This window comes from Monodelphis domestica, chromosome 5, assembly GCF_027887165.1.
Source record: "Monodelphis domestica isolate mMonDom1 chromosome 5, mMonDom1.pri, whole genome shotgun sequence".
NCBI lineage: Eukaryota > Metazoa > Chordata > Mammalia > Didelphimorphia > Didelphidae > Monodelphis > Monodelphis domestica.
In genome coordinates this window covers 269,193,260-269,220,914 of record NC_077231.1, presented here as the reverse complement: position 1 = coordinate 269,220,914, position 27,655 = coordinate 269,193,260, and the positions used below count along the sequence as shown (strand labels likewise).

At 39.0% G+C, this 27,655-nt stretch overlaps 1 protein-coding gene across 1 annotated transcript; it reads left to right on the top strand.

Moving 5' to 3' along the window:
* Positions 1-388: 388 nt before the first annotated feature.
* Positions 389-13,910, top strand: VIM (vimentin). Its single transcript, XM_001368200.5, has 9 exons — positions 389-2,509; positions 3,239-3,299; positions 8,757-8,852; positions 8,940-9,101; positions 10,094-10,219; positions 11,119-11,339; positions 11,578-11,621; positions 12,264-12,349; positions 13,547-13,910. Exons 1-9 carry the CDS (start codon positions 1,944-1,946, stop codon positions 13,586-13,588), a joined length of 1,404 nt encoding a protein of 467 aa, XP_001368237.1. The 5' UTR covers positions 389-1,943; the 3' UTR covers positions 13,589-13,910.
* The last annotated feature ends 13,745 nt before the right edge of the window (positions 13,911-27,655 follow it).

The following is a 27,655-nucleotide window of genomic DNA, read 5'->3' as shown; positions in this document are numbered from 1 at the left end:
AGTGCAAACACTTTTAAGCTGTTTTACTAATCTTTAACACCATATTGAGCTTCTGTCATTTACCTAGTAAGGGGCCATGACAGGACCTCTGGTGTCCTGGACTGGGATCCTTTGCTCATACCTTAATGCCATGATTTCAGACACCCCCCCCCAAGCCACCTTATAGCCAATTAGTAGAAGGAACTGTAATGTTCTATGTTTGCTCATAAACATATCACTTTTCCAAACCTGTGGCACTTTTAAAATGAGAAATGAATGTATTGTGCTACTCTCAAATCAAATGTTAAGTTATTGGAAGCATCCCCATTGCATCATTTCTATTATAATTGCTTTCCATTTAAAATAATTCTTTATTTAAATCTAGCCTTAAGAATAATACTTCATTAATCCTCTAATAGAGCTTTATTTGGGCTTCTGTAATGGTTTCTGGATATTACTACACAATTAAAAATCAGTCAACTCAACTTGCCTTTGAAAAGTCTGTTTTGAAATGGGTTTCTGGAGAGGAGGGGTAAATTATTATGATTTCATTCTTACATAAAACTTTCAGATCGTTGTAAAGGTTTCTTTCATGGAAGGAAAAAAGCTACCCAGAAAAACAGACTTGAAAGGAGGACCCTTCCAAAGTGAATTCTCCCCTCCCATTTACGTACAAGGTGGATATCCCCTAATCCACCCGCCCCACCCACCCCCAGACTCTCACACTGACAGAAATGTCCTCTTAGGAAGAACGGGGCCACACCCCTTCGTTCTGTAGCAAAGCCCTCTTTAGAACTCAAGGGTATGGCGCCATACCCAGGAAGGAGGGGGCCTGTTAAAGGAAGGGCACACAGACATTGTCTGCTACAACTCAGAGCAAACTACTTATTTATGAGTTGGGTGAAGACTTTGTAGAAAATGCGCGCGCTCAGCCCAGGATAAGAAGACTGGAGTCGAGTTTATCTAACGGTTTCTGAAACTGGGCGTTGGAGACGAACCTCTCCAAGCAACCAAAGGCCAGTGATTCATTTCCAGTGATTCACGGTTCCCTCCCCCTGCATTCTTTCTATCCTCCCTGCGACTCTAGACCGTCCGATTCCGGACAAAACCTGCAGGGTCCCTAGACGCAAACGACAGCCCAGCAGGATGAATGAATTCGCAGAACCGAGCCCATCCCTCCTCTTCCGGGAGGCACAAAAGGGAAGTAACAATGGCCCAAGAACTTCATTTTTGGAAGTACACGCCCCCTCTTCCCAAATCTCAAGCTCTCTTTCTCGCTGCCGTCTTTCCTTACCTCGGAGAGAGCTCTCTCCCTCCTTCCCTCCTCCCACTTGGCCAAGGGTCTCTCTTTATTATGGTCCTTCCTGGCAAAGTCCTTTTGGCTCTTCACGCCTCCCCTTCGCCCCTTTGGCTGAAAACCCAGGTGCTCTACCCAACTCCTCCTAACACGCCCCTTTGTTAGAGTTTCTTAGCCCTCCTCCTTTTTCAATCTGGAGTCCCGAGTGGGTCTCTCAACTTCTCTAAGTTTTTCCCCCAAGTCTTTACTGTGCCCAAAGGTGAGAATCACCCTCTCCTGTAGGGGGTAATCAGCAGGATTCCGAGCCCAGCTTCAGAAGTAACGGGATTGGGCTCTCCGCCCAGTTGGGGGAGATGGGGGAGGGCTAAGGGCGGCACCCCCGCCCATCCTCACCCCACCCCTCCACACACCCCTCTCCGTTCCCTCCCTACTCTGTCCTTTCACTCTGGGCCCCCATTGGCTGGCGAGTGGCCGGGGATTGGCCAGCTGCAGGGGCCCCCTCTACTGATATAAGTATCGCTAGCAAAGCGGGGTCCCGCTCTCTGCTGCTCCAGTCGCCCAGGTCTTTGCGTCCAGCTGCAGCTAGCACCGCCACCACCGCGCCTCTCCTTTTCGATTGCGCTCCACGCCGCAGGCACTGCCCACTAGCCCCAGCAGCCTTCCAGCCATGTCCAACCGATCGGTGTCTTCTTCCTCTTACCGCAGGATGTTTGGCGGTAGCAGCACGGGCGGGCGGCCCAGCGCCAGCCGCAGCTACGTGACCTCGACCACCCGCTACAGCCTGGGCAGTGCCATCCGCCCGAGCACCACCCGCAGCGTGTACTCCTCTTCCCCGGGCGCCGTGTACGCCACGCGCTCTTCGGCGGCGCGCCTGAGGAGCAGCGCCCCGATCCCAGGAGTGAGGCTGCTCCAGGATTCCGTGGACTTCTCCCTGGCCGACGCCATCAACACGGAGTTCAAGAATACCCGCACCAACGAGAAGGTGGAGTTGCAGGAGCTGAATGACCGCTTCGCCAACTACATTGACAAGGTGCGCTTTCTGGAGCAGCAGAACAAGATCCTGCTGGCCGAGCTAGAGCAGCTCAAGGGACAGGGCAAGTCCCGCCTGGGGGACCTGTATGAGGAGGAGATGCGCGAGCTGCGCCGGCAGGTGGACCAGCTCACCAACGACAAAGCCCGGGTGGAGGTGGAGAGGGACAACCTGGCCGAGGACATCATGCGACTCCGAGAGAAGTAAGAGCGACGCTTGCTTGCTGGGGTCTTGCAGTTATCCTGGTCGGTTTCCCGTAATTGGGGAGGAGAAAGGATGCAGATGGGGAAGCTTCCATCCCTGGTCTGGGGCTGCCCCGCCCTTAGCCTTAGGGCGTGGTGGGAGGCCGGGGTGGAGGAGGAAGAAAAGTAGGGGACTGTGGTTTGGCATCTGTTTTGAGGTCGCCCCGCCCCTACATCCCTAGCAGCTCCCCACGAATCCTCCCACTATTCTGCCTAGGCAATCGCTTAAAAAGTTGTTCACTGTTATTTCCCCTAGTTGGAAGACTCAGAGAATCCCACTAACTTTTCCTTAAGTTTCCCTGCCTCCTGTCTGGAGAGTCTTGGAAAGAAAAGATGGCTTGGGGGGTGAGGGGAGGAAGGAAAGCTAGACAAAGGGAGTGACGCCACGGGCCAGATCCACACTCTCTTAGCTGCTCCACGTAGGCATGCAAATCTGAGCGCCCCTCTAGGGCCCGCTTCAGTCCGTCCCTGAGATTCTGCAGCTCCCACTCACTCACTCGAAGGAGCTGATTAGAAAAAGCCGAAGCTGGCTGTCTATAGAGAAGTGTCTCTTTCCGGGGAGGGAGTGGGGTGAGGAAGGGGGGGAGAGGGAAGAGAGGGAAGGGTTGGCTTGGTGGTTGGGTGTGGCTGCTTGTCCAGCAGTGCTGGCGGTTTCCCACTTCCTCTTGGGTTGATGTGTCACTGTTTCAGGTTGCAAGAGGAGATGCTACAGAGAGAGGAAGCTGAGAGCACCTTGCAATCTTTCCGACAGGTTTGTAGCCTTTCTTTCCTGGCACCTTCGCCCATTCCGCACGCAGTTCTAAAAGTTGGTCCTTAAGCCAAACTCTGCTTCGGGCAGCTTCCAGTCGGTTGGCTCAGCCCTCTAGTGGTGGCCAGGTGCCAAATGCGAGAGCCGGGGGAACTGGGGGATTTGCCTGGGTGTCACCAGAGAATACAAAGGATAGTAATAGAATCCTCCTCAGCTTTTAACTTTTGTTTCAAGTTTTCAAAGAATGGAGCAGTCTCCATTTCCCCCCACGCTTTCTGAAGCTCAGATTTTGAGCAAGCCTAGTTTGAGTTGGATTGCGACTTGCTGAAGTAAAAGAAGTTTGCCATCTTTGAATTGTATCCGGGCCAAAAGGAGTGCAACACTGGTTCAAAGTGTAAAATAAATGTTGTTTTAAGAAGAACTTGCTGTGAATAAATAGATTCAAAGTAGAAATGAGAGTAGGGGGCGGCTAGGGAGGAAGGGAAGTTCTATTGTTTAATAAACTAGACGGGGCATAAACAAAGGGCTCCTGTCCACCATGATTTTGTTATCTTATAAGGGGTAAAGGAGCCATCTGCCCTCCTGGCTATAGAGCATTAATGGTTTCTATGGGATTCACTATGGAATGTAGATACAAGCATGCTGGCAAGTAGGGTCGCCACAGACAGAAAGAATAGGAGCCTTTGTGTTCCCAGGGAAAGCTTGCAACAGGCTGCATTCTAAGAGGATATGTAATCATAGAAGCACAGTTTTAATTGGAGAGAACTATTTTATACCCGAAAGTTATACTTAAACCTGAACAGGATATTAGATAGGATGTTAGGATTTTTAAAGGAACATAAGCCAGAGCTTGTCTAGAAAGGAATTCTCTTCCTTCTTTTTATTTGTAATGCCCTTTTCTGGGAAAGTTTTTCTTTGAAAAGGTCCCTTCATGCGTGAATGGGGGGAAAAAGCCCCTGTCAAGTTAAACTTGAGTTTCAGATGACATTTTCAAAATAAATGCGATGCTACAGAACTTTGAGAAATCTGAGGTTGCCCAAGACTATTGAAAATGAAGCACAGAATGATTGCTAGTTTAAACTTCTAGTTGATGTGTATACTTTTGAGAGTATATCTTAAACTCATTGTTAAATAAAGAGTTATTCTAGTTACTTCAGGACATTTGGATCCAAGAAACACACACATACATATACTTATACCAGACTTTAAGCTGTTAAGTGAAGACTAGTGAGAAAAGTAAAAGCTCTGAAATCAGAAGGTTGGGGATTTAAATCCTGCTTTTGAGGTATCCTACCAGGGTGGCCTAGTCAGCCTCCCTCAGTCTGTTTCTCAACTGTAAAGTGAGGAGGTTGGACCAGCTGGCCTCAAAAGTCCCTTATATTATGAAATCATACATTTAGAAATGTATGGGGAAGGGAGGATAGAGTAATGAAATTCTATTTTGAAGAATTGGAAGGGGGCAGCTAGGTTGCCCCGTGGATTGAGAGCCATGCCTAAAGACCAAAGGTCCTGGGTTCAAATTTGACCTCAGACACTTCCTAGTTGTGTGCCCCTGGGTGAGTCACATAATCTCCATTCCCTAGCCCTTACTGCTCTTCTGCCTAAAAACCAATACATAGTATTGATTCTAAGATGGGAAGTAAGGGTTAAGAAAAGAGAGAGAGAGAGAGAGAGAGAGAGAGAGAGAGAGAGAGAGAGTTGGCAGGAAAGCTATGATCCTGGATGATTTAATCACACTTCCATTCACTTGCATCAATTCGTTAGTCTCACCTTCTGGTGATATTTTGGTGTTTTTTTTTAAGTGTGCAAATCACATTTTCAGGGTAAAAATGCCCTCCCTTCATGTTATGAGTATATAAGGAAACCGGTGAGTTTGCCAAATTATAGACAATCCAGTGATGACATATTATAGAAAAATGAACTATTGCTGTTATTTTTGAAGGATGAGTGGCACTATCTGGTACACTTATAAATGGATGATAGCAAGTGTTTGGTGACAGAATTTAATTATCACCCACCATTTAAGTCTTTGGTAGATTCAGCCAGATATTCATTCATTGCTAGAGAAGCAGTATAGTGAAGAATGTGCAAAAATGGAATTCAGAAGGTCTGGATTCTAATACTGTCACTACTTCATAACCATACGACTTTGGCAAGTCATTTAGGTTGTTCTTCCATTTCCCCATTTTTAAAATGGAGCCAGTGCTTGCCCTCTAGACTTCATAGGTATACCACAAGGATCTGAAAAAAAAAAAGCCCTTTCAGATCTGGAAAAAGCACTTTTTTAAATAGGAAGAAATCATAAGAGTGCCCAATTAGCCAGCTCTGCATTAGAGTAGATTGCTATCATTTCAGTGGTAGTATAGGTGACATTTTCTTTCTCATGACTTAAATGAACTTAATGTTATTTTCAATCCTGTAGACTGATTCATTTGACACTTTTATTTGAGGAAAACTAAACTGTCTTCCATAACTATTCTCAGAGCTGAAGAACACAAGCCTTTTTTCCCCACTCATAATTGGATCTTTGTTTTATTCATCAGACATTAAGTTGATTTTTTCCAATGAAAATATTACAAGAATCTCTGAATTTTGTAGAATAGAAACATTCTCCAACTATTTCTTAAAGTATGCAATGTACACATTTCTGAAGGGAAAGGAATAATCCATCTAACTGCAAGATCATACATTCTGATTAGGAAACGTAACCATTTACAAATGGAGTTATTAAATGTTATATGATGAAACAAATGAAGGTAAGTCTTCACTAGGCAGCAATGAACACATTTGTTTTTTAGAGTAAGAATGAAGTTCATTTTAAACAGTCATTCTGAAACAAGTTCTAGTAACTGTCTTGAACCCATGGAAGGAAAAGGATGTACACACCCTTAAGGTGTTTTAGAAGAATGGGTGCAGCACAGAGGCCAAACAGGAGATACAGAACAAAGATGAATTGAAGGTGATTACTTGCCCTTTTCTTTGCAGTGACAATGTATATCCAGAGGTAGAATATTTTAATACCAGACAAGGCTCATAAATCCTTGAAAACAAAATGGTACCTAAAATATATATTTAAAAAGACTTGGGCTAGGACACGTACTAGCTTTTTTAAAAATCAGTCTTGAAATGTTAGTGTTCCATATATAAACAAAAAAAGATCTTGGGAAAAGAGCAGCTAGGTGGTGCAATGGAGTTGGAGGCAGGAAAACCTGAGTTCGAATTTAGCATATATACCTAATAGTTCTGTGTTACTTCATCTCTGTTTGCCTCAGTTTCCTCTTCTGTAAAAAGGGGATAATATTAGTACTTTCTTCCCAAAGTTGTTAGAACAATAGAACAGGACATTTATAAAGCACTTTACAAACTTTAAAGTGCTATATAAATACTAGCTATTATTAGTCTGTTGCAAATTTGAAAAGTAGATATATCTAATCACTACTCATCCTTGGTACTTTGTAGATTTACCATTATAATATGAAACTTGATCTTAAAAATCTCTGTGGAATTTTAAAAAAGGCTCCTTAAATTTTTTTAAACTGACTATAAATGTCACTTCAGTGGAAGAGATAATGATGGAATAGCTGTCTGGGACCATTTGGTTTTTATCCATCATTAAGGGACCGAGTAGCTATTCTGCGCATCACTCTCACAATTTCATGATTTAGGGAAGGTCTGAGATTCCACAGGATGTATGCATTTCTCCAAAACCCATACAACTTTATAGCTGACACAGTTGGGGTATTTATCATAGGGTTGTTGAATACGTTTGAAGATCTGCCTGTTTTAATTATTTCAGAGAATCCTCTTAATCTTGGACTTAGTGGTCCACTCAGATGTGAATTGAATTTTCAATGAAATATATTAGGTTTTCACTTGATTTCATGCATAGCCAGGAGGAGGCATAGTATAAGGCTTGAAAAGATTTACAGGTTTATGAAGTGGTCAGAGTATTTTAAATTCGGAAGTGAGCCTTTAAGATCATTTAGGTAAATGACACAAATTTTGCAAATGAGAACTAAAAAGGTTTAAGCAACTTGACTAGATAGATCAATTGGCAAGCCTCTATTAATCACCTACTATGTGTTAAGCACTGTGCTAGGTGCTGCCAATATAATTAGAGACCTGATCATCACAATTCTTAAAACACTTAATACTCTCTCAGGAAAATGTACATCTGTAGGCATATATGCAATGAAAAACAAAAGAATTGTTAACTTGGAGACAGCTGGGAGCAGGGGAAAAGGATTCAGAAAAGGCTTCATGTAGAAGATGACACTTGGGTCAAGCTTGGAAGAAAACTAGGGATTCTAAGATGGCAGAATATAATAGTATTTTTAAAAGTTATAATCCATAGATGTAAAAACGGAATTTGTTGTCCAACATGTTCCTTAAATGGAGTCTATTCTAATTAATTTCAGTTAATATTTTCTATCACAAAGCCTTTATAACAATTTCTATAATCAAAGATAACACATTTATGAAAGAGTTGAAGGTTTACAGAGCACTTTTCCCATATAACAAACCAATGTGATAAAATATTGCTGATGTGATTATCCTCAGTTTGTATATGGTGGGTGAATTGTGTGAATTCACTTTCCCAGGGTCATATAGCTAATAAGTATTTGATTTGGGATGTGAATTCACCTCTTACCACTACATGAATGGATAGGAATTCAGATCTCTTTCCATTCTGATTCCATGAAGTAGAAAAAGATCTCACCTTTGAAACCCAATTTTTTTTAGCTGCTACCCCAGATGTTTGAGATGAGTTCGGGCAATGCTAACCTAAAAAGGCTCATTTTCAAGTGAGTGTGTATAACTGCTTCCTAGAACATCTGCAGCATCTGTTGCAGTGAAGTACTGGTTGAAACAACAAAAGCATTCTTTTTTTTGAACAAAGGCATTCTTAATAATACTTAATAATTCCAAAAGCTGACATTTATATAGCACCTTCCAGCTTTACAAATACTATTTCAGTTGATCCTCACAAACCTGAGAGGTAGGTCCTAGGATTAACTCCATTTTACAGATGGGGAAACTAAAGAAGGCAGAGGTAAAATGACTTCCCCAGGGTCACACAGGTAAGGTAGTAAGGGACTGAGACCACATTTGAATCTGAATCTCCTTGATTCCAGGCTCAATACTTTACTAAGAAAACTAGTGGTCATCTACATGATGAACATAATAAAGATTACTTGTAGTAATTTTGTGTAATTATACATTTAACATCCTGTTAGGACATTATTTAGCAGACTATATAAAAATCTTAGCAGGGCACTTTCTTATAGAGGTCTTAATGAGGTCTCCCTTGGATCTCATCCAGAAATCTTAATATAAAATGATTAAAGTTATAAGATTACCTTGGACGTAGGTTCTCAAGGCCAGTGTTAGAGGAAGTCCTCTCAAATCTGTTCATTGGAATCATAATATAATTGTTGAAACTTTTCTTTTTTTTGCCAGGATGTTGACAACGCTTCCTTAGCGCGTCTAGACCTGGAGCGTAAAGTTGAATCCCTGCAAGAAGAGATTGCCTTCTTGAAGAAACTTCATGATGAGGTAAATGGAGTCCCCTGACATGATTGGAGGGAGAGGATAGTGATGGCATCTGTGGAATTGTTGATTTCCTCATACATTCTTTTCCAGGAAATCCAAGAACTACAGGCTCAGATTCAAGAGCAACACATCCAGATTGATGTGGATGTTGCCAAGCCCGATCTCACCGCAGCCCTGCGTGATGTCCGTCAGCAGTATGAAAGTGTGGCCGCCAAAAACCTTCAGGAGGCTGAGGAGTGGTACAAGTCCAAAGTAAGAGCCTGAATCGTCGTGATGAGTTACCAAGGAAAATAACTAGACTTTGAGAAGACTTGGTTACCAGCCAGTGCTTCTCAGTTCCTATGGTAGTGCTTACTCATGTGTAGGACTATTTCTGAGATCTCCAGTAGCCATTTTCCACTGAAAGAAAATTTCTTTGGTCTTCTACCACATCCCATTAATTTTCAGTACCTTATCCTGGCCCTTTACTTTAATGGACCCCTTAGGACAACTAGATGGCATAGAGAATAGAGTTCCAGGTCTGGAGACAGGAGGTCCTGGTTCAGATCTGTCCTCAGATACTTCCTAGATATATGACCCTGGACAAGTCTCTTAACCCCACCCCCATCACCTAGCCCTTATCTCTCCTCCTGCTTATAACGTATACAATAGTGTACCAATTCACAGATGATAAGGGTTTTAAAAAATAAATGGACCCCTCAAAGCCTACATCCTCAAGATATTTTATTTATTGGAATGAAGTGATCAAATAATGCATACTTAAAAATGTTAGTCAATACCCCTACCTCTTCTCCCTCCGACTGGCATAATCTCAACCTTGTTTTAAAAGAGTTGCCTTTTCCCATTTGTGCACAAACATTTAAATTTTTGTTTGTACTGTGCTTAGTTTTTACATTTTCCTGCTAAGACTCTTCAGTCTTCCAGACAAAACAAACAAACAAACAAACAATGGCACACACAGGCATCAGGAGCTCAAGGAAAAGATGAACTGGGTGTGTATCAGAGTTAAGTTGTACAAAACCAGATAACTTGATACCTTTAAAACACAAAGAAAGGAAACTGACAGAATGCTTGAATATAATTTAACTAGGCAGTAATCGATCAAGCATTAACGAAGAACCTAGGCTTCCCTAATACATTTTGGGGATACAAAGACAAAAGGGAAAGCGTCCCTCCTAGGGAAAGATGATGCATACATTTCTAAATCTCTCCACAAATTCAGTTTTTAATTTCTTCTTCAACAGTTTGCTGATCTCTCTGAAGCTGCTAATAGGAACAATGATGCCCTGCGCCAGGCTAAGCAAGAATCTAATGAATACCGACGACAGGTGCAGTCCCTCACCTGTGAAGTGGATGCACTTAAAGGAACTGTGAGTACAGTGTAGTTTTAAGGGGGAAAGGGGTGACATTTGGCTTTGGCTTCCATTTTTATCCTAACATAAATTTGACAGTTTCTTAGAGGACTATCTCCTTTATATTTATATATATTTATTTATATATATATATATATATAAATATATAAATAAATATTTATATAGAAATATATTTATATTTATATATAATTTATATATATAAGATTTATAATATATCAACTTATTGTGCACATACATATAAATATACATTTATATATGTGTATATTTATATATAAAATCTTATATATTTAAATTTTATATTCATATATCGCTTGTCACCATTTTTTTGAAAGGCAAATCCCTTGGTTGAATAATAGACATTCTGTTCTGTTGGCATAGTGCAGGTGTCCTATGTAAAGATGTCTTGAATATGAGTAATCTGAACCATAAGTGGGGGGAGATTTCAACATTCACATCTCTTCCTAAGGTATCTAATGGTCAGTCTGATGCTAATTTACAGCAGAGAAATATGAATAGTGATGGAATGGAATTCAGAATGAGGAGATATTGAATTTTTTAATCCAAAATACTTGATATGACAGAATAAACTCAAGTTAGTACTAGACTAGAAATCCATAATCCTGGTTCTTAGATGAATCTTTCCTAACAAGAAGAGACTTGGTATTCTGCCTCCCCTTTCCCCTTATATAAATAATATTCTAAGAAAGTTATTTATTGTAGTCTTCAAAGTTTCAACTTGTTGGGTAAAAAAATCTCTTCATGTTTGTGCTTGACAATAACTGCACAGATTTCTGCAATGTGAAGAAACTATTAAGATTAAGCCAAAAAGCTATCAACTGGGAATCTTAGTGTATTTCTGTGAATTAATATTGAAAGGTCTTTCTCATTTCTTGCAGAATGAATCCCTGGAACGCCAGATGCGTGAAATGGAGGAGAACTTTGCTGTTGAAGCTGCTAACTACCAAGACACTATTGGTCGCCTGCAGGATGAAATCCAGAACATGAAAGAAGAAATGGCCCGTCACCTCCGTGAATATCAGGATCTGCTGAATGTCAAGATGGCTCTTGATATTGAGATTGCTACCTACAGGAAACTGCTGGAGGGAGAGGAGAGCAGGTAAAGAATGTGGATTTGTGTGCATAGATGGGCTTCCCTTGTTCAGAATGTTTCTGGGGGGCAGAATTGTACCCATCTGCAACAAAGAGGTGATTTAAAGAAAGAGTTCCTTTGTAAGCTTTTGGAAAGTTAGGCTTTTTTGTAATGTGATCATCTCCTAGAAGTCTGGTTTTCCCTAAAGCCAGCCTTCACTAAAGTTGTGGTAACATAACTCTTCTCCTGCTTTATTTTCTTACAGAATTGCGCTGCCTCTTCCAAATTTTTCTTCCCTGAATCTGAGAGGTAAGTACTTGCTTTCCATTTGTAAAGAAGTCAACAGCTCATAACCATTGGACCATTTTGTTTTCTGGGAAAGGCCATCTTTTGTTAGAATGGATCTGATAATGACATATGAGAGCAAATTCCCCCTAAAGTCCAGAGTCTAGAACTATTTGTTTTCTGCTGTGCATATACAGCAAAGTCCTAAATGGAAAGTGTTCATTGCTGAACCACCTAAATACCTTCTTGATGCCACCATGGTTTAGGAATGTAGGTTTTTTAAACCAGTGAAAAGCTCTTTCTTTCTTTTTTTTTTAAACTCACATCTTCTGTCTTGGAACTAATACTGTGTGTTGGTTCCAAGGTATAAGAGTAGGACTTGGCAATGGGGATTAAGTGATTGCCCAGGGTCACACAGCTAGGAAGTGACTGGGGCCAAATTTGAAACTAGGACCTCCTGTCTCTAGGTCTGGCTCTCAATCCATTGAGCCTACCTGCCCCCTAATGAAAAGCTCTTAAAGCACAACTTAAAGCTTTTAGATTTCTTAATGGAGAATAAGTATACTGGACTGTACCAAACAATTGTAAAAAAAAATAAGCTTCATAACTCTTCAATTAAAATTCTTATATTGCATTCAAATTTCATTTTTTTCTTCCTCTCATTAGAAACCAACCTTGACTCACTCCCTTTGGTTGACACCCATTCAAAGAGAACACTCCTAATCAAGACTGTGGAAACTAGAGATGGACAGGTAGGTTGGTGTCCTCTGAATTCAGGGAATGGATAAGTTAGGGGAAGGACTAAAAGGCTGGCAAGTCATACTATCACCCAGATAGAGCTAAGGTATAAGTTTACAAGTCAGATTCTCAAGAGAAAGTAGGAGTCTCCTCTCCTCCTATCCCATACAGATACCCAACCAATTCATTAAGTGGTACCTGGATATAAAGATGTGATGCAATGACTCAGCATTTGGCTATTTAGAAATGGAAATAAGGGATATAAAGGATGCCACAGGGGGCCCTTTTGACTTTGATTCATCTTGGATTCCATGTATAATTTGAGTTGTTAAAATCCAACCTCTTAAAATTGGGGTCTTCAACCAAGCATAACTGATGAGATAAAATTAGAGTAGCTGAAGGTTTGAGGGAAGTGGTCTTAACTTGTACCACTTTTATTGCATCTGTGAAAGTCTATAGCAAGAGTTGAAGCATGAAAAAAGGTGGATTAGGGAGCCATAGTCTTGTTTTCTACTGGTAAAATGCAGTTAGTAACACTCCTAGAATAGGGCAAATCACCTCCTACCTGTAGTGCAAGGTGCCTCATGGTGCCTTTCCATTTGCCTAATTCTTATCAGGGGATTTGAGGCAATCTATGAGTTAAATGAACTGTCTAAACATTTGCACGTGTTTGATGGTTGAATTGCATTTGAACCTTGAGTGAAGAAAGGGAGGGCAAACGAGAACACCAAAGTGTCCAATATATGTATTTTCCTGTGTGCTTTCATTGTGTGCACTGTTGAGCATCTTTCAGAACCACCATAAAAACGAATCTGTATTCTTGGCTATGTAAGTGTCTAACACTCCATGAAAAGCATATGCAAATTGACAAAAAGTATGTCACTTCAATTATTCAATCTCTACTGTTCATAACTAATCTGGAAATAACTGGAGGAATCCCTCCTGAAAGAACACTTTAGAAGTAATAACATTATCTATACCATTCCTTTGGCCAGCATAAAGATTTTTTTCAAAACGGAATTCAACTTTCAGCTCAGCTCTTTATTCTTTAATATTCTTTTACCTTCCCAAATTTGTTAAGAGAGATGTGGAAAGGATTAAAAACATCAATGTCCATTTTATTACAAGGGAATTGAGATTTGACATCCCTGGTGCTAAATAAATCTAAGTTGTTTTATGAGTTTTTAACTTTCTTCCTTTTAAAAAAATAGGTCATCAATGAAACTTCTCAACACCATGATGATCTGGAATAAAAAAGTACATGCAGACTGCAGTAGAATCTTACCAGCAAGAAGACCTGAGAATTCCATATGTTAAAGAAACAGCTTTTAAGTGCCTTTCTGCAGTTTTCCAAGAGCGCAAGATAGATTTGGATAGCTATAATGCAATAGGCTTTAGTTCTTATGAACTGACCCTTGTAAAAGATTTAGAAAGTTTACAACAAAATCTAGTTTACAATGATATCTTGTGCTACAGTACTTTTTTAAGAAGCATTTTTGAATACAATAAAACTGCTTTTTATTTCCAGCCAGTGTCTGACCAACCTATTATGCTTCAATAAATCTTTGGAAACTATTGTTTCAGTTTGTTTTTCATTTTTTAAAAATCAGCCATTTCTTCAAATGTGTTATTTGAAATTAGAACTTCACAATGACCTTCAAAATCCTTTGACTTGATCACTGTTTTCTTGATGGCTTCTTTAGTTTAAAAGCATATTTACAAAACCATTTTTCCCTCATCTTCCAAAAGAGGAGCCAAAATTTGGGCCCTAAATCAAAGTCTGGTTATTGAGACACCATGCTTAAAGTCTAGGTAGACCATGGCATCAATAAGAAGATGCCTACGAAAAGAAATGATAAAATCTCTCACCTAAAGGAAGGCATTCTTATGGAAAAACAACATGTGTGTATGAGTACATACAAAATAAATCCATATTCTTAGTGTGGTCAAACTGCAATTTTCAGTCACTTTACAACCATAAAGATTAATTTTATCACTGACAATGTGCCTTATAATTAGGAGGACGATCCTATTTTTTTATAACCATAAGAATGAACTCTGTTCATCTCACTGGTTTTCAATCACAGGTTTTAATTCAATAAACAGAAAGTAATGCCATCGATTATGAAAATCAGTTTAATGAAGTCATCTAGGCAACTGCACATATAATATCATTTGTAAAAAGAAAGCTTCATAATTTGGAACTATGCCCCAAAGGCTATAAAATAGTGCACATTCTTCCATCCAGCAGTATTACTCCTAAGGGTCTCTATTGCAAAGAAATCAGAGAAAAAGGGAAAGGACTTATTTGTACAAAAATATAGCAGCTCTTTCTGTAGTGACAAAGATTTGGAAATTGGGGAATGGCTGAAGCAAGTTTGGTATCTAATTGCAATGGAATACTATTGTGCTATAAGAAATATGAGCAAGTTAGTTAAAGAAAAAGATGGAAAGATCCACATGAAATTATGAAAATGAAATGAATAGAACCAAGATGGTATTATTTGCAGCTATAGAATTAATGTTTGAGGAATAACTTTTAAATGTTCACCTCCAGAGGGAAAAAAATGATAAAAGAAGCACAAAAGACATTTACATATACATTTTTTGTCAAGTGAAACCCATGGTTTTGGAAGGGAGAGAGAGACCTGGGAATTTTAATGAGACCAACAAATTAATTAAAAAATATATTTTTAAAAAGGAATGAACAGGATGCTTTTAGAAAAGCCTAGAATTACATGAACAGATGCAAAGTGAAATGAGCAGAACCAAGAGAACATTGTACTAGTAACAGGATGATCTACTGTGAATGGCAGCTATTCTCACCATACGAAAATCTGAGACAATTCTGAAGCACTTATGACAAATTCTATCCACCTCTGGAGAAAGAACTTGTGAGAATTGATTTTTCATACACTGTATTAATTCCTACATATCAGGGAGAATTACTGAGTATTCTTATGTCTGAGCTCTGGATCAGAGATACCATCTATTTTGCTATTTTTTGCCTTTTCTTTGTCCTTGGAAAACCAAAGTAAATATCTTTCTTTTTTAACAGAATTTGTTTAATAATTGAAGGGGTCAAGGGTTGTTTTCCTGTTGACTTATTTCCTGTGATGTGGGAATGGGGAGGGGTGGATCAGTTGACAGACAACTTCTTGGGAGGATCTAAATAATAACCCCCCCCCAAATCTATTTTTAGACTGCCTGAGGCAACTCAGGAGGTTCATGGTTTTTAAGAGACAACCATGGAGACTAATATCACTTCATTATGATGCTGGCCTAACCAATAAAGCTGATATAATCAATAAACTTAAATTCTTACCCCAAAATCAGTCTCTCAAGATTATTTTCATTGTAACAATTTGATAAAATCTGAATGCAGATTGAAGCATATTTTATTTTTACTTTCTTATTCTTTTTTGTTTGTTTGAGGCTTCTTTTGCAACATGGCCAATATGGAAATGTTTTACATGACTGCACATAGAAAATCTAGATCAAATTACTTGCTTTCTCAAGGAGGGAAGAAGAGAATGTGGAACTCAAAAATTTTTAAAGAGAATGTTAAAATTTTTTTGTTTGCATGTAATTGAGAAAACAATAAAAATAATTATATAAAAATGAAAGCTTCTTAAAATTCAAATCCTTAAAGGAAGACAACTAATGAGATGAAAATATAGTAGGTGAGATTTTTATTTTTTTGCTTCCTACACTTTGTTGTGGCAATGAGCTAATCCACTGTAGTTGTTCTAGCATGAAAAAATGGGAAGGGGTTAGCCTAGCTTCTATTAGCAAGAGACAGTCAAAGTGCCATTGTTACAATAATTAGCACCTAGGCAAATTAACTGGTGGCTGCTGTGGGTGTTGATGTGTGAAGTATGCATACCTTTCTATCTTCCTGGTTTCTTGGAGGACAGTTTGTTTTTTTTAATTTTCGTAGCTGATGATTTTCAGACAAGTAATTCAGCAGTTTAACATAACTGAATTGCACACTTATTTGCATGCCTCCTACAGGGAGCCAGTTATTTTCCAAATAATGTAATAAATCTCTTGCAAAATAGTCTTAAACTGTGTACTACATGGTTTTCTTGGTTCTAGAAGCAAAGCCCTCTATGTTCAAACAAAAGCAATTTCAAATGCCCAAATTCATGTTCCCCCAAGTGCCTTAACTTTATGTACTAGATCTGTAATCAAGTGATTTGAGAAATTGGGTAATTCTGACAATCAAGCTTTTACTTAGGAATACAAAGTGCTACTTCCAAGCCCTTGGGTAGATAATTGAGAAGGTAAAGGTCTGTCCAAGAGCTGCCAGTCTAATTGGGCAGTCAGGGCTAATGACTTTAACAATCAATTAAATATACAGTATTTACTATAAATGCAATAGAATTCATTGATGAACTTGAATTAGAATTGTCAGTGAAGGATTCTTGAGAGCAAGAATTAAAGACCTAATATAGTGATGGTGAACCTTTTAGAGGCCTTAGAGACTGAATGCCCAACTTCCAATCCTCATGTCTATGATAGGGAGAGGACATTTGGGACATTTGTATGACACATGCCAAACGTGAGCCCCCTACTTCACCCCAGTCAGGGGAGTGAGGAAGCACTCCCACTGGGCTGTTGGGCAGAGGGCAATGTGAGAAATGCCCTTATGTGAGTGTGGAAAGGGAGAAGGGAGCAGCCCCCTCTGGCATGCTCTGGCACATGTGCTATAGGTTTGCTAACACAGAGCTAATAGAAAAGTAGAGTATTCCAAGCAACAACAAAAGGAATATCTTTGAAATGACTCTGAGTGTGATCATAATAAGTTGGTATTTTACCTTGAGAATTCTAGTAGTGCCTACAACTCTGGAATTTTGTTTTAGAATTATAGATATACAGTGGGAAGGGATTATGCAATCCAAATTCTTTCATTTTGCAAATGAGGAAATGGGACACTCAGAAGATTATGTGATTTGCCCACGGTCACAGAAGTAGTAAATGGAAGAGTCTGGGCTCCAAACCAAAGTCATCCAACCCCTTTTCATTGTAGGACACTATGTTCTATTGAAGGTGGACTCACAAGAATGAATGCCCTATACTCTAGGTAGGAGGGTGATGTGTAGCAAGCTTTTACTTCACTAATGAACCTGTGATCTGATAAGAGCAAGTACTCTTTTGGTTCAAGGGTAAATCTATACATTCTGATTCATGCCCTCTCCAAAATTCACTTGATTTATCAATATTCCCCTTTTTAAAAAATAACCCTTACTTTCTGTCTTAGAATCAATACTAAATATTGATTCCAAAGCAGAAGAGCTGTAAGGACTAGGCAATTGGGATTAAGTGACTTGCAAAGGTCACACAGAAAGTGTCTGATGTCTGATCTGAACCCAGATCCTCCCAACTCTAGGTCTGGTGCTCTATCTACCATACTACCTAGCTGTCCCTTCCCCCTGTTTAGGTCTTATACCATTCTGTGTGTACCAATGCAGGACTTGAAGAGTCTGTATCTCTCTCTTTTGCTATATGGTTGGAAAATGGCAAAGCTGAAATTTTAATATAGGTTTTCCCAATACCAGTTCTAATATTCTTCCTAATACACTATGCTGATAAAACTAGGGCAGAATGACCTGGGATCTGTTCCTATGATATGAGATTATTTGATGATCACAAATTTCCTGGAAAAAAAAATATATAAGAATCACTTCTTCCACATATCATCATTGGGGATTGGCTACAGCCTATGTATGCCCACCATACATCTCTCCATTACTTTTCATTCAAGTCATCCTAAGTTTTGATTCTTTTGACTACCATCATCCCCTCTCAATCAACACAAGTTTGTTTTCAGGTCCTTTGCTGGCTTTCTTTAAAGATGTAGAGACCCAGTCTCTATAGGGACCAGTGTTACATTGTCAGAATATCACTCTAAAAGATTCTCTTCTACTCCAAAAAAGTATTGCCAGGCACTCATACCTTGTGTAAGCACGCTCTTATTGGGGTCAGCTAGGTCGTGAATTAGAGCATCAAGCCTGAAGTCAGAAAGATGAGTTCAAATGCACCCCCAGATATTGAATAGCTATCTGTGTGACCCTGGGCAACCCACTTAACTTCTGTTTGTCTCAGTTCCCTCAGCTATTGAATGGAAATAATAGCATTTGTCAGTTGTTGTTAAATAACATTTGTAAAATATTTAGGCTTATACTTGGCCCATGGTAGGTGCTAATCTCTTCTCCTTCACCTCCCACCCCTTCTGAGAGATATGAAGTCTGAGATCATAGGATTTAGAAATAGAACACACTTGATTCTCTCATGTTACAGAAGAGAAATAGAGGCACAGAGAGATTTAAGCAACTTGCCCAGTGTTAAAGTGGTAGTAAGGAGATGATCCAGAGGTTTTGTGGTTCTAAATATCACTGTCAGAAATCAGTTCTTAATAAAAGCCAACCTAGAGGAAAGATGGGTAGTAGAGTATGTTATCCTCAAGACCATTTGAACTGCCAAGAAAACCTCAAATGGGATCACAAAAAGTTGGATATGACTGAAACGACTAACCAACAATAATTTTCATCTTTGATCATAGTGTCTATCATATGCTTTATTATTTTCCTCTTTGGGGGAATGAAAAAAAAACTTTTGGAATTTGTCATTTTTGTATGTAACATTAATCCAAAATTATAAGAAGTGAGAAAAAGAAGGAGACAGACAGCATGAGTCTAGGGGGGGAAATTGCCAGGGGGACAGTGAGATGAGTGGAAATAATGTGAAAATAAGGGTCAGCTAAGTATTCTCACAGTCATGAAAAGTAGATTCGGAAACTGGTGTGTATACTTAAGATTGATTGCTAGATGTGACTGTAATTCATCTGTGCCTTCACCCTAATCAACCTCTCAGAGGTTTTGGTCTACACAAAACAATAAGTGCGAATTTCCTTAAGGAAAATAGCCTAAAAGATGACTTCTCTTGGAGGATGAAGGAGACTGGCATGTTGGCCCAGATGTAGAGGAGACAGAGACATTGGACAATTGCTTATTTGTGGAGAGGTTGGTGCAAGTTGTGGTGGTAGAGTGGTCAAAGGACCACAAATGCTATTAGAACCCTCTTTGTTAGTCATCTAAGACATTAAGGTCATCCAATGCATCCTGGGCCATTGCTGGTCTTCCTGACTTTGGTCTTGCCACTGGATTTCAGTATCTCAGCAAGAGAGAGTGAGGCTGATGACTTTGTGCAACTCTGCCTCAAATACAATTCAGGAGCAAGTAAAGACATTGCCCTTTGATGTCCTTGGGTCCTCTTTAGAAGTCCAGAACATCCAACAACAAATCTCACATCCTTTAAATGCAGTGCTTTGAGGGAAGATCTCAGACTATTCTACCCTAGTTTTATCAGTATAGTATAGTAGGTAGAGTACTAGACTTGGAATCAAGAAGACCTGTATTCAAATTCCAACTTTGCCACTTGCTACCTTTCTGAGCTATAGTAAGTTATTTAACCTCTCTGACTCAGTTTATTCAAGAACAAAATGAGAGTGTTGGGCTATATGGCTTCAAAGGTTCTGTCTGTGACAATGAATCTTAATGCTATTTCTGTTGAACTAAGGCTCATGGCTGGTGGTGGTTAGTGGGAAGAAGTCTTTGGGTTGCTGAAGACCCTGGCTTCTTCCATTCCTGCTTTTTAGAGCCCTGAGGGTCTTCTCGGGATGAATAAAAACAGAGCAGCTATTTCCTGCAATTAAAAGGAATGCTCCTTCCAAACAGTGGTACTCCCACTTAAAAAGGAACCCTATTGGACCTGTAGTTGCTCCTCTCCCTCCCTCCCTTTTCAGAAGGTCTTTCCTAGAGATTTTCATAAAGATAATAATTGTCAAAGATGGCAACTCATTTCTAAGTGATCATCATATTTTGAACTTTTTTCAATGACCAAATTAGTTAGAGATGGGGACACTTTCTACACTGCTATCTAAAAGTCAGCCTCTCATTTATGGATGGGAAGAAATGATCAGAAGAAGATCTGAAATGTTCCATTTGCAAAGCAAAAAGAAGCAACATAGCCTAATGAACTTCCTTAGTTGGGGGAGCATGGCGGCTGAGTAGAGAGAGCCAGGCCTGGAATTAGATGGTTCTGGGTTCAACTCTTAACACAGATACTTCCTAGCTTTGTGAGTCACTTAACCCCAATTGCCTGACCCTTACCAATCTCCTACCTTGGGAGGGATGTTTAGTATCAAATCTAATACAAATGGAAAGGGTTTGAAAATAAAGAAAGGGAAAAAGAAACTCCCTGGCTGCTAAAAGAACTGACCAAAATTTTCATAAATCAACTTGAAGTTGCCCTTAGGGAAAATAGATTCTTTAGCCCAGAAATGCAAATAAAGATTGTCTCTAACCAAAGAAGTGGAATCTAATTAGGAAATACCTACAGACCTCAAAGATGTGAAATAAAGGAGGAAGATTATAAAAACAATTAATGAAGGAATATAAATTTAATAAAAAGTAATATCACATTTACATAGCTCTAAAGTTTGCAAAATGCTTTATAATAATTATCTAAAGTTTGTAAAGTGTTTTATAATAAGTATCTCATGTTATCCACACAAGAACTCGGGGAGGTAAGAACTATTGTTATGATGTTATATGTGAAGAAACTAAAGCAGACAGAGATTAAGTGACTTGCCCAGGATCACAAAGCTAAGAGATTCCCGACTCAGTACTTAATCTACTGTAACACCTAGTTCCATTTTGCACAGAAAAAAGAAAAAAGAAAGAAAAGAAAGTTATGTAACAAACTCAGTTTTAATTGCAGCCAGAAGGCAAAAATAGAGGTATTCAAGAGACTGTGTATTCCCCTAGGGACTTCTCTTGGTAAATAACCAAAATCCTCTAGTTGGGACCAGTTAAGTTACTCTTTGGATCAGAATAATCTCTTTTATGACCACTTTGAACAATTGCCTTATTCCAGGATCAATGAGAAAGCCTGTTGTATTACATTTCACTTCTACATATATATATATATATGTATATATGTATGTGTGTCTTATAATTCTTTGTTTGTTATTTTAAGATCCTTGAAGACAAAGGCTATATCTTAGACTTCTTAGTATTAATAAATTTTCAGAGTAACATTAGCATTCATCAATTTTGTAATGAATATTAATAAATACTTGTTATTGAATGATTTCCATTCCCCCCATATCTTGCATGTCCTCTTTCACATGATTATCATTTAATTATTGTTGTTGTAAATAATTGTTGCTGACTAAACAATTTTCCATATAACATATTGTTCCCTTTTAGAAATGGAGATCTTGAAATAGTGTGCTGGATTCAGCTTATGTTCTAGGTATAGACTTATTCTGATTCATTCATCTTAATCTTGGGATGTTAAGTATAAATCATGTTCTACATTTAAATCTCTTGGAGACAATGGACATGGATTCAAATTCTGATTGATTTCATTAACTCTGTGTTCTTGAGTTTCCTTGGAGATCATTTTCATGAACTGTAAGATGAGGGTTTGACATAGCTGAGCTAAAGCCCCTTTTGCTGGGAAAAGGAAATGAAAGCAAGGATGGAAAACAGAGATTCTGAAAACATTGGGAACAAGGATAGGTGTAAGTGTGTGTGTTGAGAAGTGATTTTTAGTCACTATATTTTCAGAAAGGCACTGATGTTAGAAAGAAAGAAAGAAAGAAAGGAAAGAAGGAAGGAAGCAAGGCAGGAAGAAAGAAAAGAAAGAAAGAAAGAAAGAAAGAAAGAAAGAAAGAAAGAAAGAAAGAAAGAAAGAAAGAAAGAAAGAAAGAAAGAAAGAAAGAAAGAAAGAAAGAAAGAAAGAAAGAAAGAAAGAAAGAAAGGAAGAAAGGAAGGAAGGAAGAAAGGAAGAAAGAAAGGAAGGAAGGAAGGAAGGAAGGAAGGAAGGAAGGAAGGAAGGAAGGAAGGAAGGAAGGAAGGAAGGAAGGAAGGAAGGAAGGAGGGGAGGCAGGGAGAGAGAGGGGGAGGCAGGGAGAGAGAAAGAGAAATAAAGAAAGAAAAAGAAAGAGAGAGAGAGGAAGTAAGGAAGGGGGCGATTTACCTGGGGAATTAAAACTTGGGGGAGAGGTGTGATTGGTTTCTTCAAGTCCAAAAGTCAAGTCAATAAGCATCAAGTGTGCCAAACCCTGTTCTAAACTCTGAGTAGCTAAAGACTGCTCACGTGGAAAAGAGATTAGATTTACTCTGCTTAGCCCAAGAAGACAGAACTAGGATGAGTTTCTAAGGGAAAACTTACTAACAATTAGAGCCCCAAATGAAATGGGCTGCTTCAGGAGAGAATGGATTCCCCTACCTAGTTTTAAGTACAAGTTAAATGACCATTTCCTGGGAATGCAATAAAGAGAAAAATTTCTTTTCTAATTTTTATTTAGAATATTTTTCCATGGTTACATGATTCATAATTCCCCCCTATCCTGCTATCTCCTTCCCCTCCCAAAGCCAACAAGCAGATCCACAATGTATGATTGTTCAAAACATATTTCTTTGTTATTCACATTTGCAGTAGTGATCCTTTAACATCAAAACCCTAATCACATCCCTATCGCACTGAGTGATTGAGTATATATTTTTCTAATGCATTTCTGGTTCCACAATTCTTTCTCTGGATGTAGATAGTGTTCTTTCTTCCAAGTTTCTCTGGATTGTCCTGGGTCATTGCATTGCTGCTGGTAGAAAAGTCTATTACATCCAATTTTACCACAGTGCCTCAGTCTCTGTGTACAATGTTTTCCTGGTTCTGCTCCTTTCGCTCTGCATCACTTCCTGGAGGTTGTTCCAGTCTCCATGGAATTCCTCCACTTTATTATTCCTTTTGGCACAATAGTATTCCATCACCAACATATACCACAATTTGTTCAGCCATTCCCCAATTGAAGGGCATCCCCTCATTTTCCAATGTTTTTGCCACCACAAAGAGTGCAGCTATGAATAGTCTTGTCTTTTTCCTTATTATCTGGGGTTCAAACCCAGCAGTGGTATGGCTGGATCAAAGAGCAGACATTCATTTAAAGCTTAAAAACAAATTTTCAGACAGGTCTCTTTGGGTTCTGAATTCTGTGCTCCTGCACAGCCATTCAAAACTTCTTCATCTTGTGGAGACAACACAAATGCCTAGTTTTAAATAACAATAGAAAGTAGTAAGTGACTAAGGGCTTCAATGGATGGGGCAGATAAGTATAAGAAGAAGAAGTTGATTTGGCTAAAGGCTGCCTGGAGGAGATGGAATGAGTTGTATCTTGAAGCACCAGTAAAATTTCAATAAGTTTGCTAAGCAATTTGATTAAACATCTAAAAAAAAAAAGCTAATGTGACCCCTGACAAACTGATAAAAGTAAGCCGATTGGTAGGAGCCCAGGAATTATGGTTCTGAGTGGCGTTGACTCAGGATATCTTGAAACTGGGATAGTTTTTCTATGGACCCACAAATGAGGGGTAAGACCTGGGTGCTACATTTGTTACTAATTATTTGTGAAAATCAAACCATTTGCAAATCACTTTTTAGTCAAGAGGAAGAGATCAGTCATATAATCTTCTGGGTCAGAACCAAAATGACCCCCACTATTTGGTTTATAGCTGGTACTTGTTCTTCTCTGCCCTTGCCTGGCATCCCATAGGGGTAAGTAGCCAAGCCATTGCTGTCCTCTGTCAGTCCCTAAGAATATTTGGGTTCCATAAAGATCCATTATCTATTGTAAAGAAGCTAGGTGACACAATGGATAGAATCCTGGACCTGAAGTTAAAAGACCTGAATTCAAATCCAGCTTCAGACACTTACTGGCTATGTACCTCTGGGCAATTTCTATCTCAGTTTTCACATCTTAAAAATAAGGACAATAATAGTATCTTATTCCCAGGGTTATTATGAATATAAAATGATGTTTTTGGAAAATCCTTTGCAAATATTTAATTTGCTCTATAGACTACTACCACTACTAGTACCACCACCATTCACTACTGAACTGGTAGCTAGGTAGCACAGTGGATAGAACACCAGACCTGGAATTGGGAGGCCCCAGGTTCAAATGTGACCTCAGATACTTCCAAATTTTGTGACCCTAAACAAGTCACTGAATGCCAACTGCCTAGTCCTTGCCCTTCTGTCTTAGAATTTATTCTAACACAAAAGGTGAAGGGTTTTAAAAAAGCTATTAACCCCAAAAGAATCTGTAATATTGAGACTATTGGATACAGCATCATACCTTAACCTTCTTCCTGAGTTGAAATCCAACCTCAGATACTTATTAGTCATGTGATTAATGGGAAGTCACTTCCCATTGGTCTCAGTTTCCTCATTTGTCAAATGAGCTGGAGAAGGAAATTACAAACTACTTCAGTATCTTTGCTAAGAAAACCTAAAATGGGGCCACAAAGAGTCAGAAATGACTAAGTGAATTAGATAATTGATAAGAAAGGTATCAACAACAAACTACATGAGTTCCAAGAAGCGAAGGGGATCTATTTTGAAGGAGATGTTCTTTCTATTAATTATATCACATGGATAGTTACTAAAGACAATTAGCAGAGCCAGGAATGGATTAACTGTGCCAATCAAAGTGCTTTGCACACAGTGGGTGCTCACAAAAGAGTTGCTGAGTTCATTAATTACCAATTATTCCCTTTGGGTGTTTCTTCTTGGTGTCCAGGGCAGGTTAGGGCACACAGACATTGGAACCCAAGCATTACTAAGGAACAAAGGCTAACCAGAGTCCTGTGGGGGTTTGTGTTCTTTCCAATTTCTTAGGGACTAGCAAAAGATAACAGTGGTTTATCTACTCACAATTGTGAGGTGTGGAGTAGAGATCAATGACTCTGGGCATCCATCACATACCTTGATCTGACTATCCAGCCTCATATTTCTTTTTACCATGGCCATTGTCCTCCCTGCCATGGCAACTGCTACTACTCCAGGCTCTTAGATGGACCATGGAAGATCATGAATAGATGAATAAAAAAACATTTATTAAGGACTTAGTTTATGGAAAACCCTGTGCTAACTAATCAAATTATTTAGAACTAAAAGACCTTAGAGGTGATCTAGTAAAACCCTTTCCATTTTTCTTTTCTAAAAAATGAGGGAAATGTGGTCCAAGCATCACTTAACTATAATCACCCAGATAAAAAGTAGTAGAACCAAGATTCTTTGACTCAGATCCATATCTCTCTTCATCATGCTGTCTCTAGTCTGATGCTACAGACAGTTTTTATCTCTAAGGTTTCTCATATGGATTATCATTAGAACATCCACCAACAGATTAGAATGATTCAACAATGATCCTTCCCTAACCTGGGCAACTGATTAAATGGATTTTCTAATTTCCTTCCAGCCTAAACCACATGCAGGGATTTTGTATTGATGGAATCCCAGAAGTAGTTCTAGAGCAACTTGACAGCCTTACCTGTCAATTAGCCTTCAGAATAGTCAGTTCTGGATTTAATGGGCACTTGGACTGCCTGACCTGACCTTGATTAATAATAGCTCAGCCAGTCAGTGGCAGGAGGCACAGGCATGCTGGAAGATGCCCAAATTCTTCTTTCTATTCCTCTTCACTGATTAATCTCAGGAGGGTCTCTAGCAGCATCCTCAGAATGCAAAGTACACCAAGATATTGTATGTAAATACCAATAACAATCAACCCTGAATTCTCCAACTGCTTTTTAGGATCACTTCTACCACCCTAGACCTAACAGCAGGAAAGGACTTCCATATGGTGCCAACCAACCCCTAAATTTTTTCAGTGCCCCAACTCACAAAAGACCCAGAAAGGTTCCAGCCTTATCACAAGATTCCAGTGAAAACTAAAGAAAGGTTTGACATCTTTAGGAAAAATTGCAAAACAACAAGGAAAACATCATAAATCATTCCCTACCAGATTGTACAGACCATTGGGACTTTGCAGTTAATAAAGCAGCATGGTGCATCCTTTGAGTGGAGCCTGGGAAAGCAGGAGACCTGCCATCAACATGCTGTGTAGCCCTAAGCAACTCAGTAATTTCTCTGTCTCTGTCTCAAAGTAGTTATTTGGGTGAGAGAACAAAGTCAATATATTTTCTAAGCATTTTTAACTAATTAAAAGACTTAAAGGCTCAATATTAGTTTGATGTTTGGCACAGACTGGATTATCTCTAAGAGCATGAGAGGTCTATTTTTATATGCTAATGAAGATTAGCATATCATCAAAAGACAGATAATGGAAATAGCCCATCTGAAAGAACACTGTATTAGAAGTTTGATGTATAAATGATTTTTAGTCTCTATTCAACTATGTCCTTGGATAATTCAAGTCAATTCAAGAAGTCTTTTTTGAATGTCCACTTTAAGAGATACTCTGTTAAGGGGTAGTGAAGTGGCTCAGTGGATGGAGAGGCAGGAGGTCTTGGGTTCAAATATAATCTCAGACACTTTCTAGCTTTGTGATCCTGGGTAAGTCACTTAACCCCCATTGCCTAGCCCTTACCTCTCTTCTACCTTGGAATAAATATACAGTATTGATTCTAAGGCAGAAAGTATGGGTTTAAAAAAAAAAGAGATACTATGTTAGCCACTTTGAGGAATCAAAAGATGAATGAGAGTTTCTGTTTTCAAGATGTTTACAACTTCAGTAGGTGTGAATGACAAGTAAAAAAACAATGTACATTAGATTATAGTAAATGCTTAATAGGACAGTTTCCCTGATCTGAAAAGTAAAGGGTGAGGTTAGATGATTTATAAGGTTTCTCTTAGCTCAAATTTTCTAATTTTGAGGTTGTTTTTCCATAAAATTTCTTTAAGACACTAATAATGAATGTTACCTGTTTGGGAGCAAGAAGGATGCTGACTTTTCAAATGCGAGTGGAAAATGTATAGCAGGACTAATACTGTTGTGCAAAAGATCATCTTTCAGTTGAGACCTGAAGAGACTTGATCTGGTCTCAGTTACTTCTTTTGGCAAATAGCAATTAAGATGCCTCAGGCAAATACCATTTAGATAAAGAGATCTAACTTCAATGGTTTGGTAGCTAGTAAAATCCTCTAATTGCCTCTTCCAAAAGCACTAATTGATAAATATCCTTTCCCAAAATATTGCTTCTTTGTTGTGGATAATGAAGTGTCTTTTATGGAGTCCTTCAGATTTACATCAGGCATCAGGCAACATCAGGTTAGACTAAGCCCATCATCCACTTGGGGGTGACATTGAAACCCCATTGAATTTGGGGTACATAGCTTACTAATTAGGTTGCCAAAGTTATCAAGGGTACAATATACTGTTTATTTTCATTGAACTTCATTGAAAAACAATTTGAATGTCTGAGACCCCCAAACAGGTGTGCAAT